Source organism: Sphaeramia orbicularis, chromosome 13 (genome assembly GCF_902148855.1).
Source record: "Sphaeramia orbicularis chromosome 13, fSphaOr1.1, whole genome shotgun sequence".
NCBI lineage: Eukaryota > Metazoa > Chordata > Actinopteri > Kurtiformes > Apogonidae > Sphaeramia > Sphaeramia orbicularis.
In genome coordinates, this window is record NC_043969.1 from 34603768 (window position 1) to 34627326 (window position 23559).

General features: G+C 36.9%; 1 protein-coding gene across 4 annotated transcripts in view; it reads left to right on the plus strand.

Annotated features, from left to right (window-relative positions):
• Nucleotides 1-13128, plus strand: part of stard13b (StAR related lipid transfer domain containing 13b) — a 124071-nt gene extending 110943 nt beyond the window's left edge. For all 4 annotated transcript variants that reach the window (XM_030151798.1, XM_030151794.1, XM_030151796.1 and 1 more), the window contains 13 exons: nucleotides 1478-1549; nucleotides 3732-3813; nucleotides 5479-5542; nucleotides 6217-7574; nucleotides 7702-7872; nucleotides 8057-8216; nucleotides 8403-8601; nucleotides 9290-9503; nucleotides 9912-10026; nucleotides 10146-10367; nucleotides 11194-11411; nucleotides 11493-11669; nucleotides 12300-13128. In XM_030151798.1, the coding sequence (XP_030007658.1) occupies nucleotides 1478-1549; nucleotides 3732-3813; nucleotides 5479-5542; nucleotides 6217-7574; nucleotides 7702-7872; nucleotides 8057-8216; nucleotides 8403-8601; nucleotides 9290-9503; nucleotides 9912-10026; nucleotides 10146-10367; nucleotides 11194-11411; nucleotides 11493-11669; nucleotides 12300-12417 (3170 nt within the window). In that variant the 3' untranslated portion in view covers nucleotides 12418-13128. The remainder of the gene's footprint in view (nucleotides 1-1477; nucleotides 1550-3731; nucleotides 3814-5478; nucleotides 5543-6216; nucleotides 7575-7701; nucleotides 7873-8056; nucleotides 8217-8402; nucleotides 8602-9289; nucleotides 9504-9911; nucleotides 10027-10145; nucleotides 10368-11193; nucleotides 11412-11492; nucleotides 11670-12299) is intronic.
• Nucleotides 13129-23559: the final 10431 nt, after the last annotated feature.

Here is a 23559-nt window from a genome sequence, read left to right on the forward strand (position 1 = left end):
GTAAAGCATATTTGAGTATTTTGAAAGTAAGTAAGTAATTTATTCATCCATTTAACAAAACATGATTATATATATACATATATACAGTTTGGATTTCTATATTAAACATGGGTGAAAAGGTGTAGGCAGAAACAACAGCTTATTTATGCCTACCTATTTACAAGAGGGAAAGTTGCAGAAACAAAACAAGATAACAAGATGGTGCAGTTTTAAACAATAATATGAATAAACAAACACAATCTAAGCAAGATCTTAGATTTATACTGATAATTGGCTTACTTTATCCAGATATTTTATATTTATTGAATACCTTAGTTTTAAACATCCTTTTAAATGTTGTGACTGATGTGCATGCCTTTAATTCCTTATCAAGGTTGTTCTATAATTTTACTCCAGTTACAGATATACATTTGCCTTTTGTGTTGTGTTTTGTGTTGCCTTTGTTTTCTTGAACATGCAGGTCTCCCTAAGGTTGTACACTATGAATAGAATCTAATATTGATACCTTTTTAAAGAGTCATCAAACATGATATTTGTCTTTAAATATTAAGTGCTGCGGCTCTATATGTAAACTATAACGTAATGGAATTGACTGATATTTCTTTCTTACAATGGATGGAATGGAAAAAAACTCTAAAGATACATTTCATTATATGAGGTTATTTATTAAACACAGTCATAGAGTTTCTTTCTCAACGTAAGGCGACCTGTGTTCTGTAGCACCGATGTGTGAGACAGCATGTCACACCAAGGCAGTAAAAGGCTTCCAAACTCTATTATCATTAATGGAAAGGTGCCAACGGTCTGTTTCCTCTCCTTGTCATCAGCGGCTTTGAAGCCTGTAGATGGCTCGCTCTGCAGATCAGCAGGACCAGCATGTGATCTTGATTCAGATATTAAAAATTCAAGGGCGTTATTTTCACATGGACAGCATCACAGTGGGGAGGCGAGACTAAAAACAGTGAAATTCAGATTTTTCTGAATTCTGGTTCAGATAAATTGCAGTATTTTTTCATTCATTTGAAGTCAGTGCTTTGTCAAATCTAAAACTCCTCAGGCAGAACGCTGAAATATTGATTGAGTCTTATTACTTGTATTGATGGTAGTCTGTATCTATGGGTTGTATTCGCCGTTGTATCAAATATGCGACCTTTAAAATAAAAGCCAGCAGATAGTTACGTAAGGTCCCATGTTGTTTCATGTGAGCGAGCTGTGGAACTTCCAGCCAGACTGACTGACTGACTGACCGGCTGGGTCATCATCACATCCATGCTATCTTAGAATAATCAAACAAAGAGGGTTTCAGTGTCAGTCACTCAGGTCTGTTGTGTCTATAGGATACCACACCAAGGTTTTTCCTATGATGGTTGAAGCTTCAGTGATCCTGTCAAAACAAAACTGAATTCATGTGGTTGAGTTTCACTTTTTGTCTCTTTCCTTAAAGCACCCACATTTTTTTCTTCTTCTTGTGTTTCAGAAATTGAAGCAAAAGAAGCGTGTGACTGGCTGCGTGCAGCAGGATTTCCCCAATATGCTCAGCTCTTTGAAGGTAATAAAAGCACTAAGTAAACTCCCACACACATTCATCACAGGCAAGGGCGGTTTTAGTGATTCGGAGGCTCCAGGCTAAGACCGATGAGGCCCTTCTGTTTTTGGCTTAATAAATCATAGCAAGTGAATAAAAGCTATTTGGAGGCACAGACCTGAAGAACAAACATGAATTATAACTGTTGAAGCAAGAAACTAATTAAGCAACATACCAATAAAAGACCGCTTTAATAAACATAGAAATGTTATTTAATCTTTTTAATATCTGAAATGAAGCTATGGCATTGACTGAATGTGGTGTTTTGAGGATGATGAGTGAATAATGCAAGGTGCTTGCACAGGTCTTCAAAGTCTTAAAAAGTAGGGAATTTTGAAGTGTTGTTTTACAGACATTGAAAAGTCTGGAATTTTGAGTGAAAGTCTTAATAAAGTATGGGAAAAAGTTTATCTCATAGTTGAATTTTAGAGTATGCTCAAAAGCGCATAATATTGTAAGATAAGAAATGCATGAGGAAAACAAAAAAAAACTGGATGTGATTTCTCTAATCAGTCGGTACTGGAATGATTCTAGTGAAACTTGTTTGTGTGATATACAATCCAATCCAATCCAACTTTATTTGTAAAGCACTTTAAAATAACCACAGTGGACCAAAGTGCTGTACAGAAAAATAAATAAAAAACAAAATAACAGTAAAATACAAGAATAGATTAAAAGACATAAAACAACTGTAAAAATAAAATAAAAAGTAAAAAAAAAAAACAAAAACAAATAAATAAAAATACAGAAGAATAGATAAAACCTAAATAAAAGAATAAAATTCACGAATAGATTAAAACATAAAAAGCTGAACAATTAAAAACAACAACGAATAAGAACAATAAACCAATACCAAATAAAACGATTGAATAAAAATAATACATTCAAACATCTCACGTATCCATGCACTTTTGTGATTTTCTTCTTGGTAGTTCTTTTTCGGTTCTGGAGCTAAACCAGTCCAGTCCAGTTGAACCTAGAACTCCCAAGAAGAATGATGACCTGGGCCAATGAGAACCTACACAGACATTTTGTGATTTTCACATCTTTTGAAAACATTTTTGTTAGTAAAACATAATTTTTCATTCATTCATCCATACATTTATTAAAATTAACTTTTCTACCCCACCCAACAGGTACAATTTCAACCAAAAAAGCAGCCACTCAAGTATAAAAGTACACAAAGTCAAGGTCTTTGGGGAAAAAAATAGCAGTTTTGAAATAGCCTGGAATTTTTATTTGGATAAAGAGCTAGCGCCCTGTAATAGTATTCACTGTCATCTGGTCTGTCACCCTAGTGCCCAACGCTGTACACAAAACCATGTATTCATGGGCTGCATAGTGAGCCTCATTTACACAACTGTCCTCAGGAAGCCTCAGAGTGAGGGCTCCAGTCAAGATCCCCAGACACCACAAAACAAGCAGAACATCAGCTGCTTTTAGCCTAATCTTTTCCAAGCTAGGATTACTACATCAACATGTCTTCTGTGCTTCAGGATTGCAGTCATGGGAAGAAACAACTGTTATCAACGTGTAAAGCAGTCCTACTCCCTCAGATCTTGTGTCGAGGCCAGATATTTGATGGTGCAATATATTTGTTTGCTGACAGTTTATAGCCATTTGTAACAGATCTCCAGTTGTGTGCACTGATCGTTTCTAGTGGTTAACATAGACTTTCATTCCTTGATGCTGGAGGTCATGAATTACAAATGTCAAAAATGATGAATTCTATTATTAGGATGTAATCAGGCTTCAAAGTTTATATCTGTGTGTCCGCCCCCTCAAAGAACAGGCCGAGCCTTGTTGAGGTCTGAGCGCTCGCTGCTGCTTCTGCTTTTCATAAAAAGTTAACGACTTCACATGAATGCAGTGGAATGTTAGATTCAGAGGGCCTGGATTCATTCTCTTAAGTTATGTAAGAAGAGGCCCATACCCAGAACAAGACGTAATGCCTGCACAAGTCTGAGCGCTGTTATTTAGGCAAATTCCGTCTCTTCTTATTATGATCGCGTACAAATGGTCTCCTATACCCTCAATGCCATTTCGGAAAGAACGCAGTGTGCAGACCCCTGTTACATTTCTTTGTCTAACTATGATGATGGAAATGTCTTCCAAAATTTCTAACCTCTGATGTTTTTTTCCTCAGATTCCCAGTTCCCCATCGACATCTCCCCTGTGAAAAGAGATCATGACTTTCTGGACAAAGATCTGGTGGAACCTCTTTGCAGGTAAACAGATGTTTGACAGTTAAAAGATGGTGTCTCAGTGTCAAGTCAACTAACAATGCTACAAGTAGGCTAACACTAAGGGATGATTAGTAAACACAAAACATCACTGTTCCACCTTTAATGTCTCTATCCCTAATGATTCTACTTAAATCTTTAACAGTAAAGACTAAAATCCTCGCATTTTAGAAATAATTGACGTGTTTATTCCAACTTTTTTTCAGACTGTTAAGAATATAAAAGTTCTCTAAGCTACCAACCTCTGTTTCCATGTTCCTCCTTTAAAGGGCAAGACAGCTCATGTACGTTTTCAAGCCAAGATAAAAACAGCACTTCAGTTACCACAGTAACTATGGCGAGCGGAAAGCAGGAGGAGCATGACGGGTGCCTTGCACAGCTCTATATACTTTGACTCTAAACAACCCTAAAGCAACTCATCTAAATTCCAAACTAGCCACGGGATAAAGAGAAAACAATTGGAAACAGTTCCACCTCCAACGTGGTTTTGTCCATGACTTCCCAGCATCTCTATGGTAACATAAGGATGGCTTTGTTGTCAGTTACGCCACCACAGTCTTTGCTGAAAAAAAAAATACCACCCTCCATACTGTGGTGTCTTTGATAGATTCGAAACTGATAGATATTTCATGTGTGTGAGTGCTCTCTCTGATCCCAGCCTAAGCAGCCTCCTATTTTAGCTACCACATCCAAAGCCCTTTAGGCCTGTGGAATAAAGGGCCCCGAGCTTAAGAATCCACTCTCCATTTGGGTCCCTTTATCTACAGTAACAATCCTGGGAACTTGTTGTTTGGCTAACCTCTATTATCTACAGAACTAGAGGATGCCTATATCCTGCATCTGAGACCATTTACTGACACAGAACAATAGTGTCAACTGAAAAAAAAAACCCTGTTACCATTATCTGAAACTCTTAAAGCGTATAATTATCGCTCCACAACTGAGTTTCTTTTTGTCTTACATCAGTGCTTATTATGCTGGAGTGTATTTTGTGATGCCATCATCTTTTTCCTTGTGCTAATGTTAGTTCATGTGGAGTTTTTAGAGCACTGACTTTATATATCTCAGTTTATGCAACCACAAACCTATAATGACTAAGCTCATGCTCCATGACCCAACATGCACTTTTTATAACAGTACTGAGCAGCATATATTATTTTTGAGTTGAGTTATGTTGTATTAGTATTTTAAAAAGCAACGTTTTCTTGCTACGGAGCTGTGTCTATAATACCACGTCTATGGCAAACTGCAAAATCACATCTTACGCACAACAAATGCAAAACTGCACCTGCTATTTACATATTACTGTTATGAATGAACTACACAGTGTTATTAGAGTAGACCGGTTGCTAATGCAGGAGCTGACCTTATTTTCACCTTCTTCAAACACACCAGCCTTCAAGCCACAATCACAAGAGACAGTGAACAGAACAGCTGCCAATTACCGGCCTTCATTGGGTTTAGGATATTGTGCGTAGACAAACTGAGTTTCCCTCTGGGTCTGGCTGTACAGAACAAAGGGTGATCATGTTACAGGCATAAATTGCAAACAAATTGAAATTTATTTCCAGGCTCTCATTGAAAGGATACCTCGGCGTTCTTTGTTGTTCATTCAAAACCGTTTTAATCTTGGGTACATTTTTCTTTCAGGCGACTCAACACTTTGAACAAGTGTGCATCTATGAAACTTGACGTGAACCTTCCAAAGAAGAAAGTAAGTGTTGACCCTGATTATGCTTCTTTAGTAACCTACTGCATTTCAACACTGTGTATGTAGGTCTTTGGTTCAGTTTGTGTTTTGTTTGTGTTTCATACCGTGCAAAGATTATTTCCTTGAATCTGATACAACACTTTTAAAGAAATAAGAGATAAAGGTCAGTGTTTTCGTGAAAAAAATATTCTTTTACAAGCATTGCCTCAAGTCATGTATGTGCGTCTTACACCAACATAAATATAATCCTGCTTCATGTAATCTCCATGTAACCTAGATGCTATGATATTTGAGATTGTACCATTGTTCCGTCCATGTCTGTCTGAGTACATTTTATTTGTCCCCAGAGTTGTAATGTAACCTGTTGGCTCGGGTCTTTTTCCTCTGTTAGTCTATTTATGGAAAAACATTTTTAAGTGAATTATATCTCTTGGTTTAGATTACTTTTGGCTGACTGTTTAATGTTGTTATGTCTGTAATTACATCTATTTCCTGTTGTTTGTATTTGGCTGGTCCATCTGGTATAGTTGTAAGATGGAAAAAAGGGCAGGAAATTTTCAGAAAAACCTTAATAGATTCTAAATAAATCAGTGAATATGAGCTTTCCTTTTCAGGTCGGCGTTACAGATGACACACAATCACATTATGCTCATTTTTGGGTTATTTTTGTTTCTTAGAGCGAAGACTCTGATGAAGAAGACGTGTTTGCTATCAGTGACAAATGGACCTTCGAGTGGAGCAGCCGGCGTTGGTCCAGGTTGCAGGACATTGACTGTCTGCTGGGAAACCACGAGCAAGGCGAGCCCCCCAGGGAAGACAGGCCTCTGAGGACCACCACCAGCAGTGAGAGCGTTCTGACAGATCTCAGTGAACCAGAGATCTCATCTTTGCACAGCGAGAGTAGTGGTGGGAGTGGCCACAGGGGTCTCAGCACAGAGGACTCGGACTGCTCAAACCGCACAGATTCTGCAGCAATGCCAGACTCGACTTCCCTCGCAGTGCCTCACATCCCTAAAGACATCACTCACTACGCCTCTCTAGCTGATAAGCATGGCAAAACGAATCGCATTCGCGCCAAAGACTTCCTTAAACGTATGGAGATGCTGCGTTCTCGAGGAACACTTGGAAGGGGTCGTAAGACTCTGGTCATCAGCTCACCGGTGCTGCAGCAGGAAGCCCAGGCTCTGAAGACTCTGAGGTGTGTTGAGATCATAAATGGAGATAACGGACCCTCTGATCCACCTGCCCTCAAAGTTCCGCCATCCCTGTCCAGCAGTGAGGGAAGTAGTCATTCTAGTGGTAGCACTGTCAGCACTCCAAGCTTGAAAGAACGGAAGGCTCACCGGGCTGATCACAAGCGCAGTGGAATGTATTTGGAGGACATTGACATCTTCTTAGGCACACATGTAAATAAAGTCGCAGAACAAAACCGTAAGAATGAATTCTGCTCTTATGAAGATCTGGTGGTCCATATTCCCAAAGACCACAAGCCAGGAACCTTCCCTAAAGCACTGTCAATAGAAAGCCTGTCCCCAACCAATGGGGCCTCCATTAACTGGCACACTGGCAGCATGCACCTGGATACCCCTCTTATTTCAAGCAGAAGGGAATCCAGGCCTGTCACCCAGTGTTGCTCCAGAGGAAGTCGCATCAGTGTGTACGATAACGTCCCTGGTTCGCATCTGTACGCCAGTACTGGAGACCTGATTGACCTGGAGAAAGAAGACCTGTTTCCACATCTGGACGATATCTTGCTTCATGTCAATGGCCTACAGCAGATAGTCGACCACTGGTCTAAGAATGTGTTACCTGGAGGAGAAGGGGTGGTGCAGGTGCATGATGAGAGGGAAGAAAAGAACGATCTTCAGTCCTCTAGTCAAATCACGTTGGACTTTGAAGGGAATTCCGTGACAGAGAGCCAAATCACACCGAGTGATGGGGACAGGGACAGAGTATCACTTGCTGAGACTGAATTTACAAGGCTCAGGGAAAGGAGGGACTCAGGAGTAGGTGCTTCACTCACAAGACCCAATCGGTAAGACAATAACAAGTACACCAAACACATAAAATGTTACACCTTACAATAAAATAACATACATAATTGCCGCTTTTGATGATCACTTGTTCTGAAATGTTTGGTTTTTTTTCCTTTATGGCACAAGGTTGCGTTGGCCCAGCTTTCAGATATCTAATCGCCTGAGCCACTCGGTAGCGTCCCTGCAGATAACTAACCAATCGGCCAGCCAGCTGAGTTTGTTGCAGAAGTTTTCTCTGCTGCGTCTTACTGCAATCATGGAAAAATACTCCATGTCCAACAAGCATGGCTGGACTTGGTAAGTTTCATTTAAACTTGCAGATTCCACAGTGGGTGTGAATAATGAATTATGATCAACCAGCTCACAGCATGAACCCGCTTTAAATGTTATTAGTCTCCTATATAACATCATATAGTTACTTCTTAGGATTTTATTGTAGTTGAAAGTTGGGAAAAATGTTGGTTCAATCTCTCTCTCCTAGGTCTGTGCCAAAGTTTATGAAGAGAATGAAGGTACCAGACTATAAGGATAAGAATGTGTTCGGAGTGCCTCTCATAGTGCATGTTCAGCGTTCTGGACAACCACTACCACTTGGTCTGCAACAGGCTCTGCGCTACTTGAGGAGCCAGTGTCTAGATCAGGTCAGTAACACCACATATAAAACTTACAACACAAATGGCAACTTTCAGCATGAAGCCTACGGTTAAAGATATACTGTAATGTAAATGCTAATGTATGGTAGACGCCAATTTACAACATCAGTGAATCTGCTTTATATATTCCTATTGGCTTTCTACTCATCATTGATGTTCCCACTGTCTTTCCAGGTGGGTCTCTTCCGTAAATCCGGGGTTAAGTCCCGAATTCAAGCTCTGAGGCAAATGAATGAGAGTTCTCCAGAAAATGTGAACTATGAAGATCAGTCTGCTTATGATGTGGCTGATATGGTGAAGCAGTTCTTCAGAGATTTACCAGAACCCCTTCTCACAAGCAAGCTCGGGGAGACCTTCCTTCACATCTACCAATGTGAGGACACAAAGCTCTCTCTTCATTTTATTCTTCTTTCTCTTGCATCTTGTAATTCTATATTAAATCGGAGGGTGTCTACCATTGTGTAACAGAAAATGCTTACAACCAGGTCTCAGGGTTTGTACAGGTGCTTGAAATCCTTGAAAATGCTAGAATTTCAATGTGTTTTCAAGGTCTGGAAAGTGCTTGAATTTTAGTGGAAGTGCTTGAAGGTGCTTGTAATTATAATTCTGTGATGTGATTTATTTTTAATATTAACTCTGCCAGGTTAGATGCCAAAGCTACCTACAGAGAGGTGATTCATTTTGAAAAATAACAATTTTTATCAGAAAAGAAAATTACCAGGTGCTTTCAGGTCGACTCCAGGTACATTTATATCTTAATCTTTGTCTAAGTGCGAGTGTGCTTGAAGAACTTAGAGTGGCTTCCCTTTGTTTTTTTGGATAAAACGTTGTGTTCTCCTATTATGAAACATCATTTTAGATGTTTATAGCATAATACAATATACATTATTTTGATCAAAAGTGAAAAAAATAATCATGAGTATATACAGTACATTCCTGTAGATATGTATTTTACTCTAGTGATAATGTGATGTTTGGAAAAAAATTAAAATGACCCTTAAAAGTGCTTAAATTTGACCTTGAAAAATGTGTGTGAACCGTGAGTTCTCTTATATTTGCAGACGTCCCCAAAGACCAGAGGTTGCAAGCTGTCCAGGCAGCCATCATGCTGATGTCAGATGAAAACCGAGAGGTGCTGCAGACCCTTCTCTGTTTCCTCAGTGATGTCACTTCGTCTGTGGAGGAAAACCAGATGACACCCATGAACATAGCTGTGTGCCTGGCCCCCTCCCTGTTCCATCTCAACATACTCAAGAAGGACAATCTCTCACCACGGTAAAGCCTTACGCCAACTGTCTGTTAGTTTAATGAAGTCACACTGTCTGCCAATCAGGACAGGCACGTATCCTATTAAGTCCTTAATAATTATCTTCACCTATGACTCTATAAAGATAGACATAAAATGGGTTACAGACTTTGCACAGCCCTCAGGGATGAAGCTGATTATTCATTCTGGGCCAGCTCTAAAAGGACATGGCACTCTTTTAAAGCTCAATGTTTTATGAGACCATGCTGTGTACAAACAAAGCAAAGCTCTCTAATTTACCATGTTGAAATTGTTGCTAAAGGGATCAAAGGGGTTTCCTGCAGAGTGGAAGGAGGGTTTATATACTGCATCTCATGGGGACGTTGACCTGTGGACTCAGCTGGCCTAATCAGTTTTCTTTCCCCTTAATCCCCCAGGGCCATGCAGAAAAAGTATGCCACTGGCAGACCAGACCAGAAGGACCTGAATGAAAACTTAGCAGCTACTCAAGGCCTCGCTCATATGATCATAGAGTGCAACCGACTATTTGAGGTATGAGAACTTTTTGGTTTAAATGATGCAACAGTTTCAAGGCCGAATGCAATATCTACAAGCTGTCTTAACATCAGATTTACTCGGAGTCTTACCTCATGTTTTTGTACACCCTTTAGATCCCACATGAGATGGTTACACAATCACGCAATTCTTATGTAGAGGCTGATTTACATGCACCGACCATTGACGAACTGTGCAAGCAGCTGGAGGATGACGACGGAACATACCAAACACATATAGAAGCGAGACTTCAGAACCTGCTCAAAGAGGCTCGGGAAAAGTCTAAATACTGGGTGTCATGCAGCAGTTCTGATAATACAGAGCTCTGCTGCAAGAAGGTTTGTAGACTTCATATAATGCATTAAAACACTATTTAACAAGTGGTGCCAGGCACAACAAACCTCGCCCCTTACACGCATTGTATCTTATTCTCTCTCTCTCTCTCTCTCTCTCTCTCTCTCTCTCCTCTCTCTCCTCTCTCTCTCTCTCTCTCTCTCTCTCTCTCTCTCTCTCTCTCTCTCTCTCTCTCTCTCTCTCCTCTCTCTCTCTCTCCTCTCTCTCTCTCTCTCTCTCTCTCTCTCTCTGTGTGTGTGTGTGTGCCAAGTTTGAAGTAAATTGACAGAAAATTGATATTTTTATACACATTTGAAATTTTGCCCATTTTAAGTAAATGGGAGAAAAGAAAGATTTAAAAAATTCACTAAAAATTTAAACTTTGACCTACTTTTCCCAAAATGTAACCACATCTATTCTGGGTCACTGGCAATCTATAATCCCCATTTGGTATGAATTCAACCAATAGTTTTGCTGCTGCAGACATGTGAAATTTCGCCCATTATAAGTAAATGGGAAAAAAAAAAAAAGATTTTTAAAAATTCATAAAAAAAATTTGAACTTTGACCTACTCTTTCCAAAATGTAATCAGATCTATTCTGCATCACTGGCAATCTATAAACCCAATTTGGTATGAATTCAACCAATAGTTTTGCTGCTAGAGTGTTAACAAACAAACAAACTGAACCAAAAACAATTCCCCTTGCCTCTCCTTCATGGTGTGGGTTAAATATATCTAGAGTTTGTGTGTAACTATTACACATTAATGTTGCTGTATGAGACTTTTGCTGATGTTAGGTGTTACATGTTATTTCTCTTTTTCTTCTCCAGGTGGGTGATGGGAACCCTTTGAGACGCTGGAAGGTATCTGTGGAAGTAGAAGCGCCACCATCTGTGGTACTAAATAGGGTGCTACGAGAGCGCCACCTGTGGGATTTAGACCTACTACAGTGGAAAGTTTGCGAGACTTTAGACAAGCAGACAGAAGTGTTTCAGTATGTCCTCAACTGTATGCCCCCTCATCCCAGCAGAGACTTTGTTGTACTCAGGTAAGCGTTGAAGCAAAGATAAACATGGATAGACTCATGATTTTATAGAGGGGTTTAATAATCTGCTTTTGCTCTTTCTAGGTCATGGAGGACGGACTTGCCCAAAGGCGCTTGTTCCCTGGTTTCTGTCTCCATAGAGCATGAGGACTGTCCTTCTGCTGGAGGCGTACGAGCTATCATCCTGGAGTCCAACTACCTACTAGAGCCCTGTGGATCTGGAAAGTCCAGACTAACTCACATCTGCAGAGTGGACTTAAAGTAAGTTCCACAATCGTTATATTGAAGCGTTTTTGTCTAATCTAAAGCAGTAACAATAGGTAAAAGCTTTTTAAAACTTACCAATATATTTGATTTGTAATAAGATAAAAATCCAGGCAGTCATGGTTAGAATATTTAAAAAGCCGTTATTTCATGAGGGCCTGTAGATCAATTCATAGGGACTGGACATCCTGAAGAAGACGCATGCCGACACGTGTTAATGTGTTTTTCACTCCAGTCCCAATGAACTGATCTACAGGCCCACCTGAAATAAAGGCTTTGAAAATGTTCTCCATTTTCTTTTTTTTCTTTTTTTTTTTTGTTTTTGTCATATTTTCAGTCATTTACAAATAGGAAAAAAGAAGAATAAAAACAAGAACAACCCACAACTTAAATAGGCAGCTGCAAATTTTTTTCAAAATTTTCTAACCAACTGAGTGCCTGGATTTTTGTCTTTTTCCAATTGTTCATGTCCTCTCCATGAACACCTTTGGTTTGCTGAGTACCAGAAGCTCCCTGTCAAATAGGTTTTTTTTGTCTTTTTGAATATTTCATTTGTAGTTTAGGTGCTCTTTGTACATTCTTTTCATTTGTTCACTATGTTTTTCTTCTAAACTATTCTTATTTCAGGGGGAGGACTCCAGATTGGTATAATAAAGCCTTCGGTCACCTTTGTGCTGCAGAAGCCGCCCGGATACGCAACTCCTTCCAGCCACTGATCACAGATGGCCCAGAGACCAAAATCTAAAATGTATAATGAAAAACCTGTTGGGTTGTTTCTAAGAAGCACAAGAACCATTGACAAGAGCCCACACCTAAACCACAGTTACCAGTACAAATACTTTTCCATTCTACTTGCACACTGACAGAATACATTTTATAGGTGCTGAGCATAACAACAGGAAATTAATCATCCTGCCAATGTACTTAGCATTAGGATTTTATTTACCATGATGTTGCTAAACCTGTATATTATAATTATAATAATCTTTAATTATATTATTGTATTATTGTTGTTACTGTAATCTACAATGTCTAGGACATTACATTACTTAATGCTTCTGGGAAGCATGTATATGTTATTCATTTGAGATTTAAAGCTATAATTATTATGATGTACACTCAAGTGTTTGTACATATGTATGTGTGTGAATATACTGTACATGCCAACAATCTGTAATTTATTGTATATATCTGAAAGGATTAATAGTATATATGTTAATTTCCTATATATTGATTCTTTTACTGTGTCAACCATCCTGTAATACACATGGTACAAAATTGTAAGCTGGTTTTACTTTGCTTCAGTATTGCCATTTTGGGTGTAATTTTATTAAACATTGACCTCTCTTGGTTGTGAAAAGAACGACATAAGGTTTGACTTGATCATACCTGCTTTAGGGTACTGGATTGTGCAGTAAAGTGCAAAAGACCATTTTTTAATAAAATTATTAAAACTGAAAATTGCTCTTTGATTCTTACTTTTAGAAGCTACATCAAAAAGAGAAAATCATTCAGGATTGGTCATTAGTTGACCTGCTGATCTACCAACATTTAGTACAGTATTAATGTTTATATTCTGTCCTTTTTACTCCTCTTATCCATATGGTTAAACACAGTATGTGCACACTCTTCTTGATATAGGCTGAGAGGGACCTCTACTGGCTGTTTGGAGGAAACACGTCACTGTAAAGAGTCCACGTGGAAGGAGGGGCATCTTATTCTGAATGTAACTCAGTTTTTAATCCAAATATGAGAAGACTCAGTATTCACCAAACCAACTGAGGTCTGTAATTCAACTATACACTTGTGGGCTGCACACTTTCACATGGTTGGGCATCATTTTTGTCTACTAGATGGCCCTTTATTACTACTGTGTTCTACATCACTGTGGTTCTGGACAATGGAAAACAACTTTTTACTTTATTAAAAACTGAAAAAATGTTAAATATAAAGACAACAATAGTGTGCATGTCCACAACAACAGTATTGTTTCAGTTTTTAGCAGTTGCACATTCATTTAATTAGTATTGCCTAATAGATTGAAAGAATAACAAACATTTGGGATATTCAAACCCTGATGGAAATAAACAAACTCTTTTTTACCAACAGTTATCTGTTTTACTTAATTTTTTAGATTTATTTACTCAAGATCGACAATATTGACACAGTAACATTTATTCTTCCTGGATTCACACAAAAACAAGCAACATATTCAAACATTATTGACAACAACCGACCATAAATAAAATAACTGAAGTGAAGTATTTAGTCCATACACCGACCAATATCACAAAATTAAAGTAAGAATATTGAAACATTTCATTATTGACATTAACCAATAACAAATGAAGTAACAAAGGAGTGGACTATCTGTGATGCACAATTTAATATCACATCAAAACAAACCTAACAACAACTTCATTATAATTATAATTCCTCGTAATTGATTCTCGGTACAGTGATACTCCTCTGCCTCTGAATATGCAGTTTATCAAGCTTACAAAGGCTCCAAGGAATTATATTTAGTCTCTCATTTTCTTCAAGGCTTAGACACGATGGTTATCATTATTCACCAAAACCAACACAGAATATTTCATGCTATGATGCTGCCTTGGTGGACTGAAACCACCATGATATAACCAGCAAAAAACCCTCTCCTAAAGCTCATCAGGAACCATGGTACGCCTGTTCTGATTCACTCCCTTTATCTCTTGGTATGTGAAGTCAAACAACCTCTATTGACCTCTATTCAACACACTCAGTATCACTGGCGGGCTTTATAGCCGTCACTGGGGACCAGCAAACTTACCAGAAGGGATGGAGGGAGTGGAGGAAGTGCACTCCTAATGTGGTGATTTCATGACGGCAGTAAAAGATCGTTCATAGTGACATAAATTAAAATTCTGGGCCAAAAATGTATGTTGAACAAAAAACATCACACAGTTAAATGATGCCTACTTACTGGGAGCAGACTAAATAATAGGAGTGTCATTTGTTCTGCATTCAATTACCATAAATTCAATGACGCCAGACGTGAGCGGTACAGCTGAGTAAAGCGTGACATTATTTCTAGCTCTTTGAAAGTCCTGCTGACACATATCAGCTTAACGAGGTCATGAAATGCAGGCTCAGCTTCTGGCTGTCAGTCACAACGATGGACACGATTGTTGCCAAGCTGTCAGTATCAGTCTGTTTTATATACCTATTAGAACTCAGTGGTTTGTTTTGTTTTGGGTTTTTTTGCCACATTTATCAGATTTTTTTTTTTTACAGTACAGTAAATATATAATTTCTACAATATTTAGGCACAATAATGCAATTTTAGTCGTCGTAGTAGTAGTAGTAGTAGTAGTAGTAATTTATTCGGTCATTACTTTAAACAACAAACAAAAACAACATATCCATTGTTCCATATACAATGTGACCAAAAGGGTTTAGGCTGAAGTAAAGATTTATTTTGCCTAACCCTATTTACAATTATTTACAATTTACAGGATGGGGAAGCAAAATTTACAGTATTTTGAGGCAGGGATTGAAAGACAGTGTATGACCAATTAGTTTATTGAAAGTCATGAGAATTTATTTGCCACAAGAAAATTTACATCATAGAAAATGTTTTTATTCTATGTGTCCTCCTTCTTTCTCAATAACTGCCTTCACACGTTTCCTGAAACTTGCGCAAGTGTTCCTCAAATATTCGGGTGACAACTTCTCCCATTCTTCTTTAATAGTATCTTCCAGACTTTCTCGTAATAGTTTTGCTCATAGTCATTCTCTTCTTTCCATTATAAACAGTCTTTATGGACACTCCAACTATTTTTGAAATCTCCTTTGGTGTGACGAGTGCATTCAGCAAATCACACACTCTTTGACGTTTGCTTTCCTGATTACTCAAATGGGTAAAAAGTTTCTGAAAAGGTATGGATAATAGTGTTAGGTATGATTATGACATCAATATATGTTTGGTTTCAAAACAATTGACGTAGTGCCTGCTGAGAAAAAACAACTAAATGTTCATTGTAAATTTTGCTTCCCCACCCTGTATTAAAAACAAACAACGAAAAAAAAATTTTTTTTTTCAATTCGATGGCCAAAAAACCAAACCTCCTATCCTAAATGTACTGTTTGAGAAATTTTCAAGTATATTGTTTTTTACATGCACAAAGTACTGTGTAAAAAGTAATATAGCCCAACAACAATGCATTATTTATTGGGTTTCGTTACCCAGTATCATTCTGCAAGAAAACAGGCAGTTTTGTTTAATTTTCTCGACAAAGTACATTTTTCAGATAGGAGGTTTTGTTTTTTGGCCATTGCGTTGCTAAATATACAACAGAAGAGAATACATATTTAATTTTAATTCAGGTAAATCATGTCCTTATCTCAACTATCAATATTTATCCTAATCTTTTAAACAAGTATTTCAACTCCTAATTAAACTCAATTAGTTAGTCGACCTTTTAAAGTAGATTAAGATTCTTCATTTTCACAGTTACAATGCACTGAAATTTAACTGCAAGGACATGCAGGAATACACCACACACTGCTGACGAGGAGCAGCGGGCTTTCCATATCAGGCGCATGGGGAGTAAATTGGGGGTTAAGTGCCTTGCTCAAGGGCACATCAACCAACAACTTTTTCTGCCAGTCCGTGGAATCGAACACCAGTGACCCTTCAGTCACATGCTGACTCTCCAGCCTTCTGGGCCACAGCTGCCCCCAACCATTACAACAACTACACCATCCATTGTTCAGATTGTAGCGTCCTTGAACCAAATTTGTGATTTCACTGGTCTACAAGTAAAATGTCCTCAGAATAAAAATTGTGAAACCAAATTTGAGTCACTTATTAAAAAAAAAAAAAAGTTAAAAAATACAGGTTGGCTGTAGTTTCCAAGATACAGGATTAAAATGTGACATTCTGAGAATTAATGAGAGAACTGGTTTCATTCAAAAGAAATATTTGTCTCTACCCGATCTACTTTAAAACACTGTCTGCACATGACAATACATTCATTATTCAGGTTCTTTCTAGTGGAAGGTCTGTACATCTTTTGTGTAAATGCACATAAAACCAACATATAGAAACACTTAGCACGTTTAATCCCTGAGATAGATACACCATATAGACAAAAGTATTGGGACATGTTGAATTCAGGTGTTTATTTTCTAACAGGGGTCTGGGCTACAAAACAATAATGACAAATGTCACAATATAGTTTTATGTTGTTATAAATATCATTACATTGCATTGGTTAGCTTTGTTTAAATTGTTATCTTTGCTTCCAGAATGACTCAGAGATGGTTTTTAATTAATTTCTCTCAACACTTTTTTTTTTTTTTTTTTTTTTTTATACCCTTGACTATGATTTTAAATGTTCTACCTATAAATTTCTAAAATATTTTTCACGCTCTGACTGTAAATAATAATTTTCTAACCATCTACTTTTTTCACATCTCACTTAGGCAGAAAAATCTCCCATTAAAATTTTAGGAAATATTGATGTTTTTAAACTATATAAACAAAAATATTGGGACACATCTTGGCTACAGCTCGTTCCATATCCTGTTCATGCTGATTTGACATATAAATAAATAAAACTGGAAACTAATTTGAATTGCCTTGATGTTACATTTAATTAGTCAGCAGCACGGTTTGTTATGTAGAAGCTAGCATATAGAATATAACCATCCTCTAAAATCAGTAAACGCTTCATACTGTCTGTATATGGGTTCCAATTTCAATTTATTTTAGGTCATCTCTATAAGAAAACTTGGTATTGATGATGTGAACTGAAGTTACAGACTCTTTGTAATGTCGATTCCCTCAGGAGAGGTCACCTTTATGCCTCACTGAGCTCAGATCATCTCAATATTTTAGAGGGAGAAATTGTATGAGCATAATAATCCACACAAGGTGTTTCTGTGCATTCAGTTGTGCATCCAAGCGTGTATGGAAAAAGATTGTCTATATGACTCAATTTCCTCCACAGTCCATCATGATTAATTATTCAAGACGCATAAGCTAGGTCACATCACTTTACCATTATGTCATAATTGAGCTCATATGACTGCATTTATATTTGAGTAGTGGTCCAGCATGTTTTATCATTGTAGTTCTGGTTTTCCTTTATAGTAGTTAAAGTTTTGATCATGTTTTTTTTTTTTTTTATCATTACCACTATGAAACAAAGCTGACAACACTTTTACATTTGCAATCATGAGTCAATTCATATTCATATCAGCATTTTCCCTAAGTTTGTGGAGGACATAAGTGTACAGGGGGCTTTGAGGTCCTCACATTTGCATCATTTTGGACTATTATTATTATTATTACAATATCCATATATGCATAGATGGAAAAACTAAAGCACATAATAAATGATAAACACCAGAAATCTTGCAAAGAAGTCCACAGGAGACAAAAATCAAAGAATTTTGCTGGAATTTACATAAATTTGGTTTAGTTGGTAGGGATATAATGTAAAGGAATGGTATGAAGGCATGTTAAACTGCAACAAGTATTTTTACCCTGCCCCTGCAAAACTATTGGTTCAATTCATACCAAATTAGGTTTATAGATTTCCAGTGATCCAGAATAGATCTGGTTACATTTTGTGAACAGTAGATCAAAGTTAAAAATGTTTATGGATTTTTTAAATCTTTTTTTCCCCCCATTTACTTATAATGGGCAAAATTTCACATGTCTATAGCAGCAAAACCATTTGTTGAATTCATACCAAATTGGGTTTATAGATTGCCAGTGACCCAGAATAGATCTCATTACATTTTGGAAAAAGTAGGTCAAAGCTTAAAATTGTTATGAATTTTTTAAATCTTTTTTTTTTTTCCATTTACTTATAATGGGCAAAATTTCACATGTCTATAAAAACATCAATTTTGTTTCAATTTACTTTAAACTTGGCACATATATAGAGGCAACTGATATGCTGACATCCGCACATGCATAGACATGATGACATCAGCTGGATCGATGCCAAAATAAGATACAATATGTGCAAGGGGCAGAGTTTGTTGTGCTTGGTACCACTTGTTTACGTTTTCTTTTACACTCTTACACATATAGACACAAATACACTTACATTAGACCCCTGCAGTCGTCATATCATATGACTGCATTGAGTGTTGGCTAAGTGTGTTTTTTTTTTTTCCACTGTAGTTCACAGTTTTCTTTTATATTTGCATTGGGTTTCATAATTTTTTACCTTAACCACTGTGACAAAAAGCTGACAACACATATCTGGACATAGGTGGACAGGGGGCTTTGGGGTCCTCATGTTCAGATTATTTTAGGTCCTTATAATCAATGAAATGCAATTTATGTGCAAAAAGGTGGGAGAAGTAGACAATGTTGCAGGTGATGTGCAGCTAAATGTTTGACTGTTACCTGTGAAAGGTGACCTCACTTATTGTATTTTTAGTCATGAGTCTGTTTATATTCATGTCAGCTTCTACTCTCAGTTCGTGGAAGACATAAGTGGCTTTGGGGTCATCACATTCACATTAGTCCAAATCATTATGATTACTGCAATGTCTATGTGCAAAAAAAAGTGGATAAGATAGAGCACATCATGGATTTTAGAAATGAAGTTTGCAGAAATTGACAGGGGACCAAAGCCATGTAGGTTTTAAATGTAAAATTCTGAGTTTAATCTCAGAATTCTGACTTTTTTTTTTCTCAGAATTCGGATTTTTTCACCCCCTGACTTTCAGAGAGAGTATCACTTTTGCTTTATGGCATGCAGGAGGTGTACAGGAGGCTGACATAATGAGGGATTTAGTATGACATTATACGGAATTCTAAAAAAGAGAGTGCAGATACAGGAATTGAGAAGGCAAAATGCCACTCCTCCTGCATGACATAAAGCAAAAGTGACACTCTCCCTAAAAAAAAAATCAGAATTCTGATAAAAAGTCAGAATTCTGACTTTAACCCATAAAGACCCAAACATCCACCGTCAATCAAAAGCATCTACTGATCTAAAGTGTTTAATACTAGTTGATCCACTAATCCTATCAATACATGTAAATAATTGGTGTAAAATACAGTTTGTCATCTTTTCATGGTCATCAGATATGACCCATTTGGACGTTCAGAGGCTCCATAGTGAACGTGGGAACACCATCATCTTCTACAACATTGATTCACCATGGAGTTGGATCAATGACAGTGGATGGACACACTTGGTTTATGTTCAGTTAATGATAGATTTGCTGAAAAAGTCAGATTTTTTTTTGTTTTCTCTGTTCTGGATATAATAACCCTCAACTTTAATCTGAGTTTTTATGAACATCTACAGGATCAGTAAATTAAATGCAAGAAAATACTTGATTTTCACTGCAAATTTTCAAAATACAGAGGATAATATAACAATAAATGGTAATAAATCACTTAAGAAAGTTTAAAAAATTCATTTGGGAGCTGTCATAAAAGTCACACTGGGTTGGTTAACCTTTGAATTCTGACTTTAATCTCAGAATTCTGACTTTTTTTTTCTCAGAAAAATAATAAAAAATATTATATATATTGGACCTCATTTTTTTCCCCAGTGGCTCTAATCCTCTTCCGTAGTCACCTGCCTATGGAACTACAGATGGAAATTAGCACTGTTGCTACAATCAGGCATATTTATAGCTGCAATTGCTGTAGATATTCATTAACCCTTTCATGCATGAATTACAAAAATTTTTCCTGAGTGTTTTTATTTCTCTTTAGGCATTAAAAAAACAAACAAAAACAAAAAAACAACAACAATGCATTTGAAAAAAATGTATGAACCTATTTTTCATGGAGTTTCATCTGGACACCATGCGTTTTATATTTCAAGCAAAAAAACATTATTTACTGATGTGCTGGGTGAAATCTATGAAATAAAAACATTTTTAATGCTGCTAATCTAATGTTTTCTCTCATTTTATCATGCTCCGATACTATTCATTACTCACTTCATGAAGATAACATAAAAAAAAACAAAAAACTTTTGTTTAAAAAAATTACATTAATTACAGTCTAATAACAAACATTTGATTTCCAATCAAACATATTGCTGCAGATCAGGTCTATCAAGAACAGCAAAGTTACAGTAACAGTATGAATGTCAGTGTATTATGGGATGGTGCAAGAGTGTCCAATGTGTAGACTGATATGGAACTAAAACAACAAAACACATGAATATACAAGAGAACAGCTGGAGAATAGCTGTCCACTGGAGTGACCACTATGCATGAAAGGGTTAATATGCAATGTCCCTAAAAAATAAATAAATAGATTGATGTATTTATTTCGAACTTAAATGTCAAACAGAAGAAAATAAATAAACAAAACGCTTAAACATAAGACATATAATACATATTCGAAAAGGAGTGTGAAGAAGTACAAGTTATAAACTCCCACCCCTTCTCCTTATATAATTAATAACAACAATAACCTTCCTAGTCTAATCAGATCTATACACTATGCCATAATATGACTGATACTTACTAGTAAATAATTAGGTTTCTGGCTTTATATTATTATCAACAGATATAATGTGATTTACATAAACACATAATACAATAACACATATATGTAAATACATATTCATACATACACAGATCTATACACACATATACACCTACATATATACACACACACACATACACACCTATACATACTTTTACACACACTTACCACATACTTGTACATCTTTAGAACACCTAGTGATCCCCAAGCCCTCCCTCATCCCTGTACCTCTGAAAAATTGTGTCTTTGTACCTCTTTTTAAATTCTTTCATGCTTGGACATTGCTTTAACTCTATATTAAATATAATATATATATTATAAATATACTAACCCTTTCATGCATGAATTGTGAGAACCTTAGTCAAGATTTTTTTCTTCAGTGTTTTTATTCCTCCTTAGGCATGAAAAAAACAATGCGATCAAGTTTTTTTTTTTCCTATGGAGTTACAAAAATATCCATGCATTTAATTTTTGAAGTAAAGAAACATATGTTTAAAACCCAATATCAGAAAGTGATATGAAAACAATGAAATAAAAACATTTTTAATGCTGCCAATCTGATGTCTTCTCACATTTTAACACATTCTAATGCTAGCAATTACTCACTTCATGGAGATAATATGCAAAAAAAAAAAAACTTCTTGTCTAACAAATAACAATCGATTTACACTTAAACATGTCACTGCAGATCAGGTTTATCAAGAACAGCAAAGTTACAGTAATGGTCTGAATGTCAGTGTATGGGATGGTGCGTAAGTGTCCACTGTGTTGGCTGATATGGAACTAAAACATCAGAACCCATTAACCCTTTCATGCATAGTGGTCACTATGGTGGACACTTATTCTACAGCTGTTCTCTTGTATATTCATGGGTTTTGTTGTTTTAGTTGCATATCAGCCAACACAGGAGACGCTAATGCACCACCCCATACACTGTAATTCTTACCATTACTGTAACTTTGCTGTTCTTGATGAACCTCATCTGCAATAACATGTTTGAGTATTTATTTATTTATTTTTTTAAAATTTTATTATCTCCATGAAGCGAGTAATAACTAGTATTACGGTATGTTAAATGAGAGAAAACATCAGATTAGCTGTTTTAATAATGTTTTTATTTCATAGTTTTCACACAGTATACCACTTTCTGATGTTGTGTTTAAATACAGGGTGGGGAAGCAAAATTTACAATATTTTGAGGCAGGGATTGAAAGACAGTGTATGACCAATTAGTTTATTGAAAGTCATGAGAATTTATTTGCCACAAGAAAATTTACATCATAGAAAATGTTTTTATTCTATGTGTCCTCCTTCTTTCTCAATAACTGCCTTCACACGCTTCCTGAAACTTGCGCAAGTGTTCCTCAAATATTCGGGTGACAACTTCTCCCATTCTTCTTTAATAGTATCGTCCAGACTTTCTCGTAATAGTTTTGCTCATAGTCATTCTCTTCTTTCCATTATAAACAGTCTTTACGGACACTCCAACTATTTTTGAAATCTCCTTTGGTGTGACGAGTGCATTCAGCAAATCACACACTCTTTGACGTTTGCTTTCCTGATTACTCATATGGGCAAAAGTTTCTGAAAAGGTATGGATAATAGTGTTAGGTATGATTATGACATCAATATCTGTTTGGTTTCAAAACAATTGACGTAGTGCCTGCTGAGAAAAAACAACTAAATGTTCATTGTAAATTTTGCTTCCCCACCCTGTACATGTTTCTTTGCTTCAAAAATCAAACACATGGTGTGTAGCTGAGTGGACATTTTTGTAACTATGAAAAAATAGGTTTGTTAAAAAAATGTTTCAATCGCATTGTTTTTTTCATGCCTAAAAAGGAATAAAAACACTCTGTTTACTTAATTTTAACTAAGGTTCTCATAATTCATGCATGAAAGGGTTAATCTACAAGAGAACAGCTGGAGAAGAACTGTCCACTGTAGTGGCCTATGCATGAAAGGGTTAAATAAATAAATAAATAAACTAAAATGACTTTGACACCCCTGCACTGATGCATAGAAGTTACACTCAGCCTCATGATGCCTATATTCCTATATTTATTTATTGTTTACCTGCACTTTTTGACCACATGCTCAGCTTTGCTTTGATGTGCATGAACTGAATCTTTGCATTTTTTAAAATTTATTTATTTTTTTTTTGGATCCCTGCTGATCCCACCTGCACCGTGCACAGGACGGGGACACCGTTGACCTGCTGCCAGCGCAGGCGTGCTGAACGGAACCGCAGGCAGGGGGCGGCAACATGGCGGTGACAGCATCCCTGACACCGAGACACGCATCCAGGAGCGCACACACACACACACACACACGCACACACACATGCACAGAGTGTTGTGTACC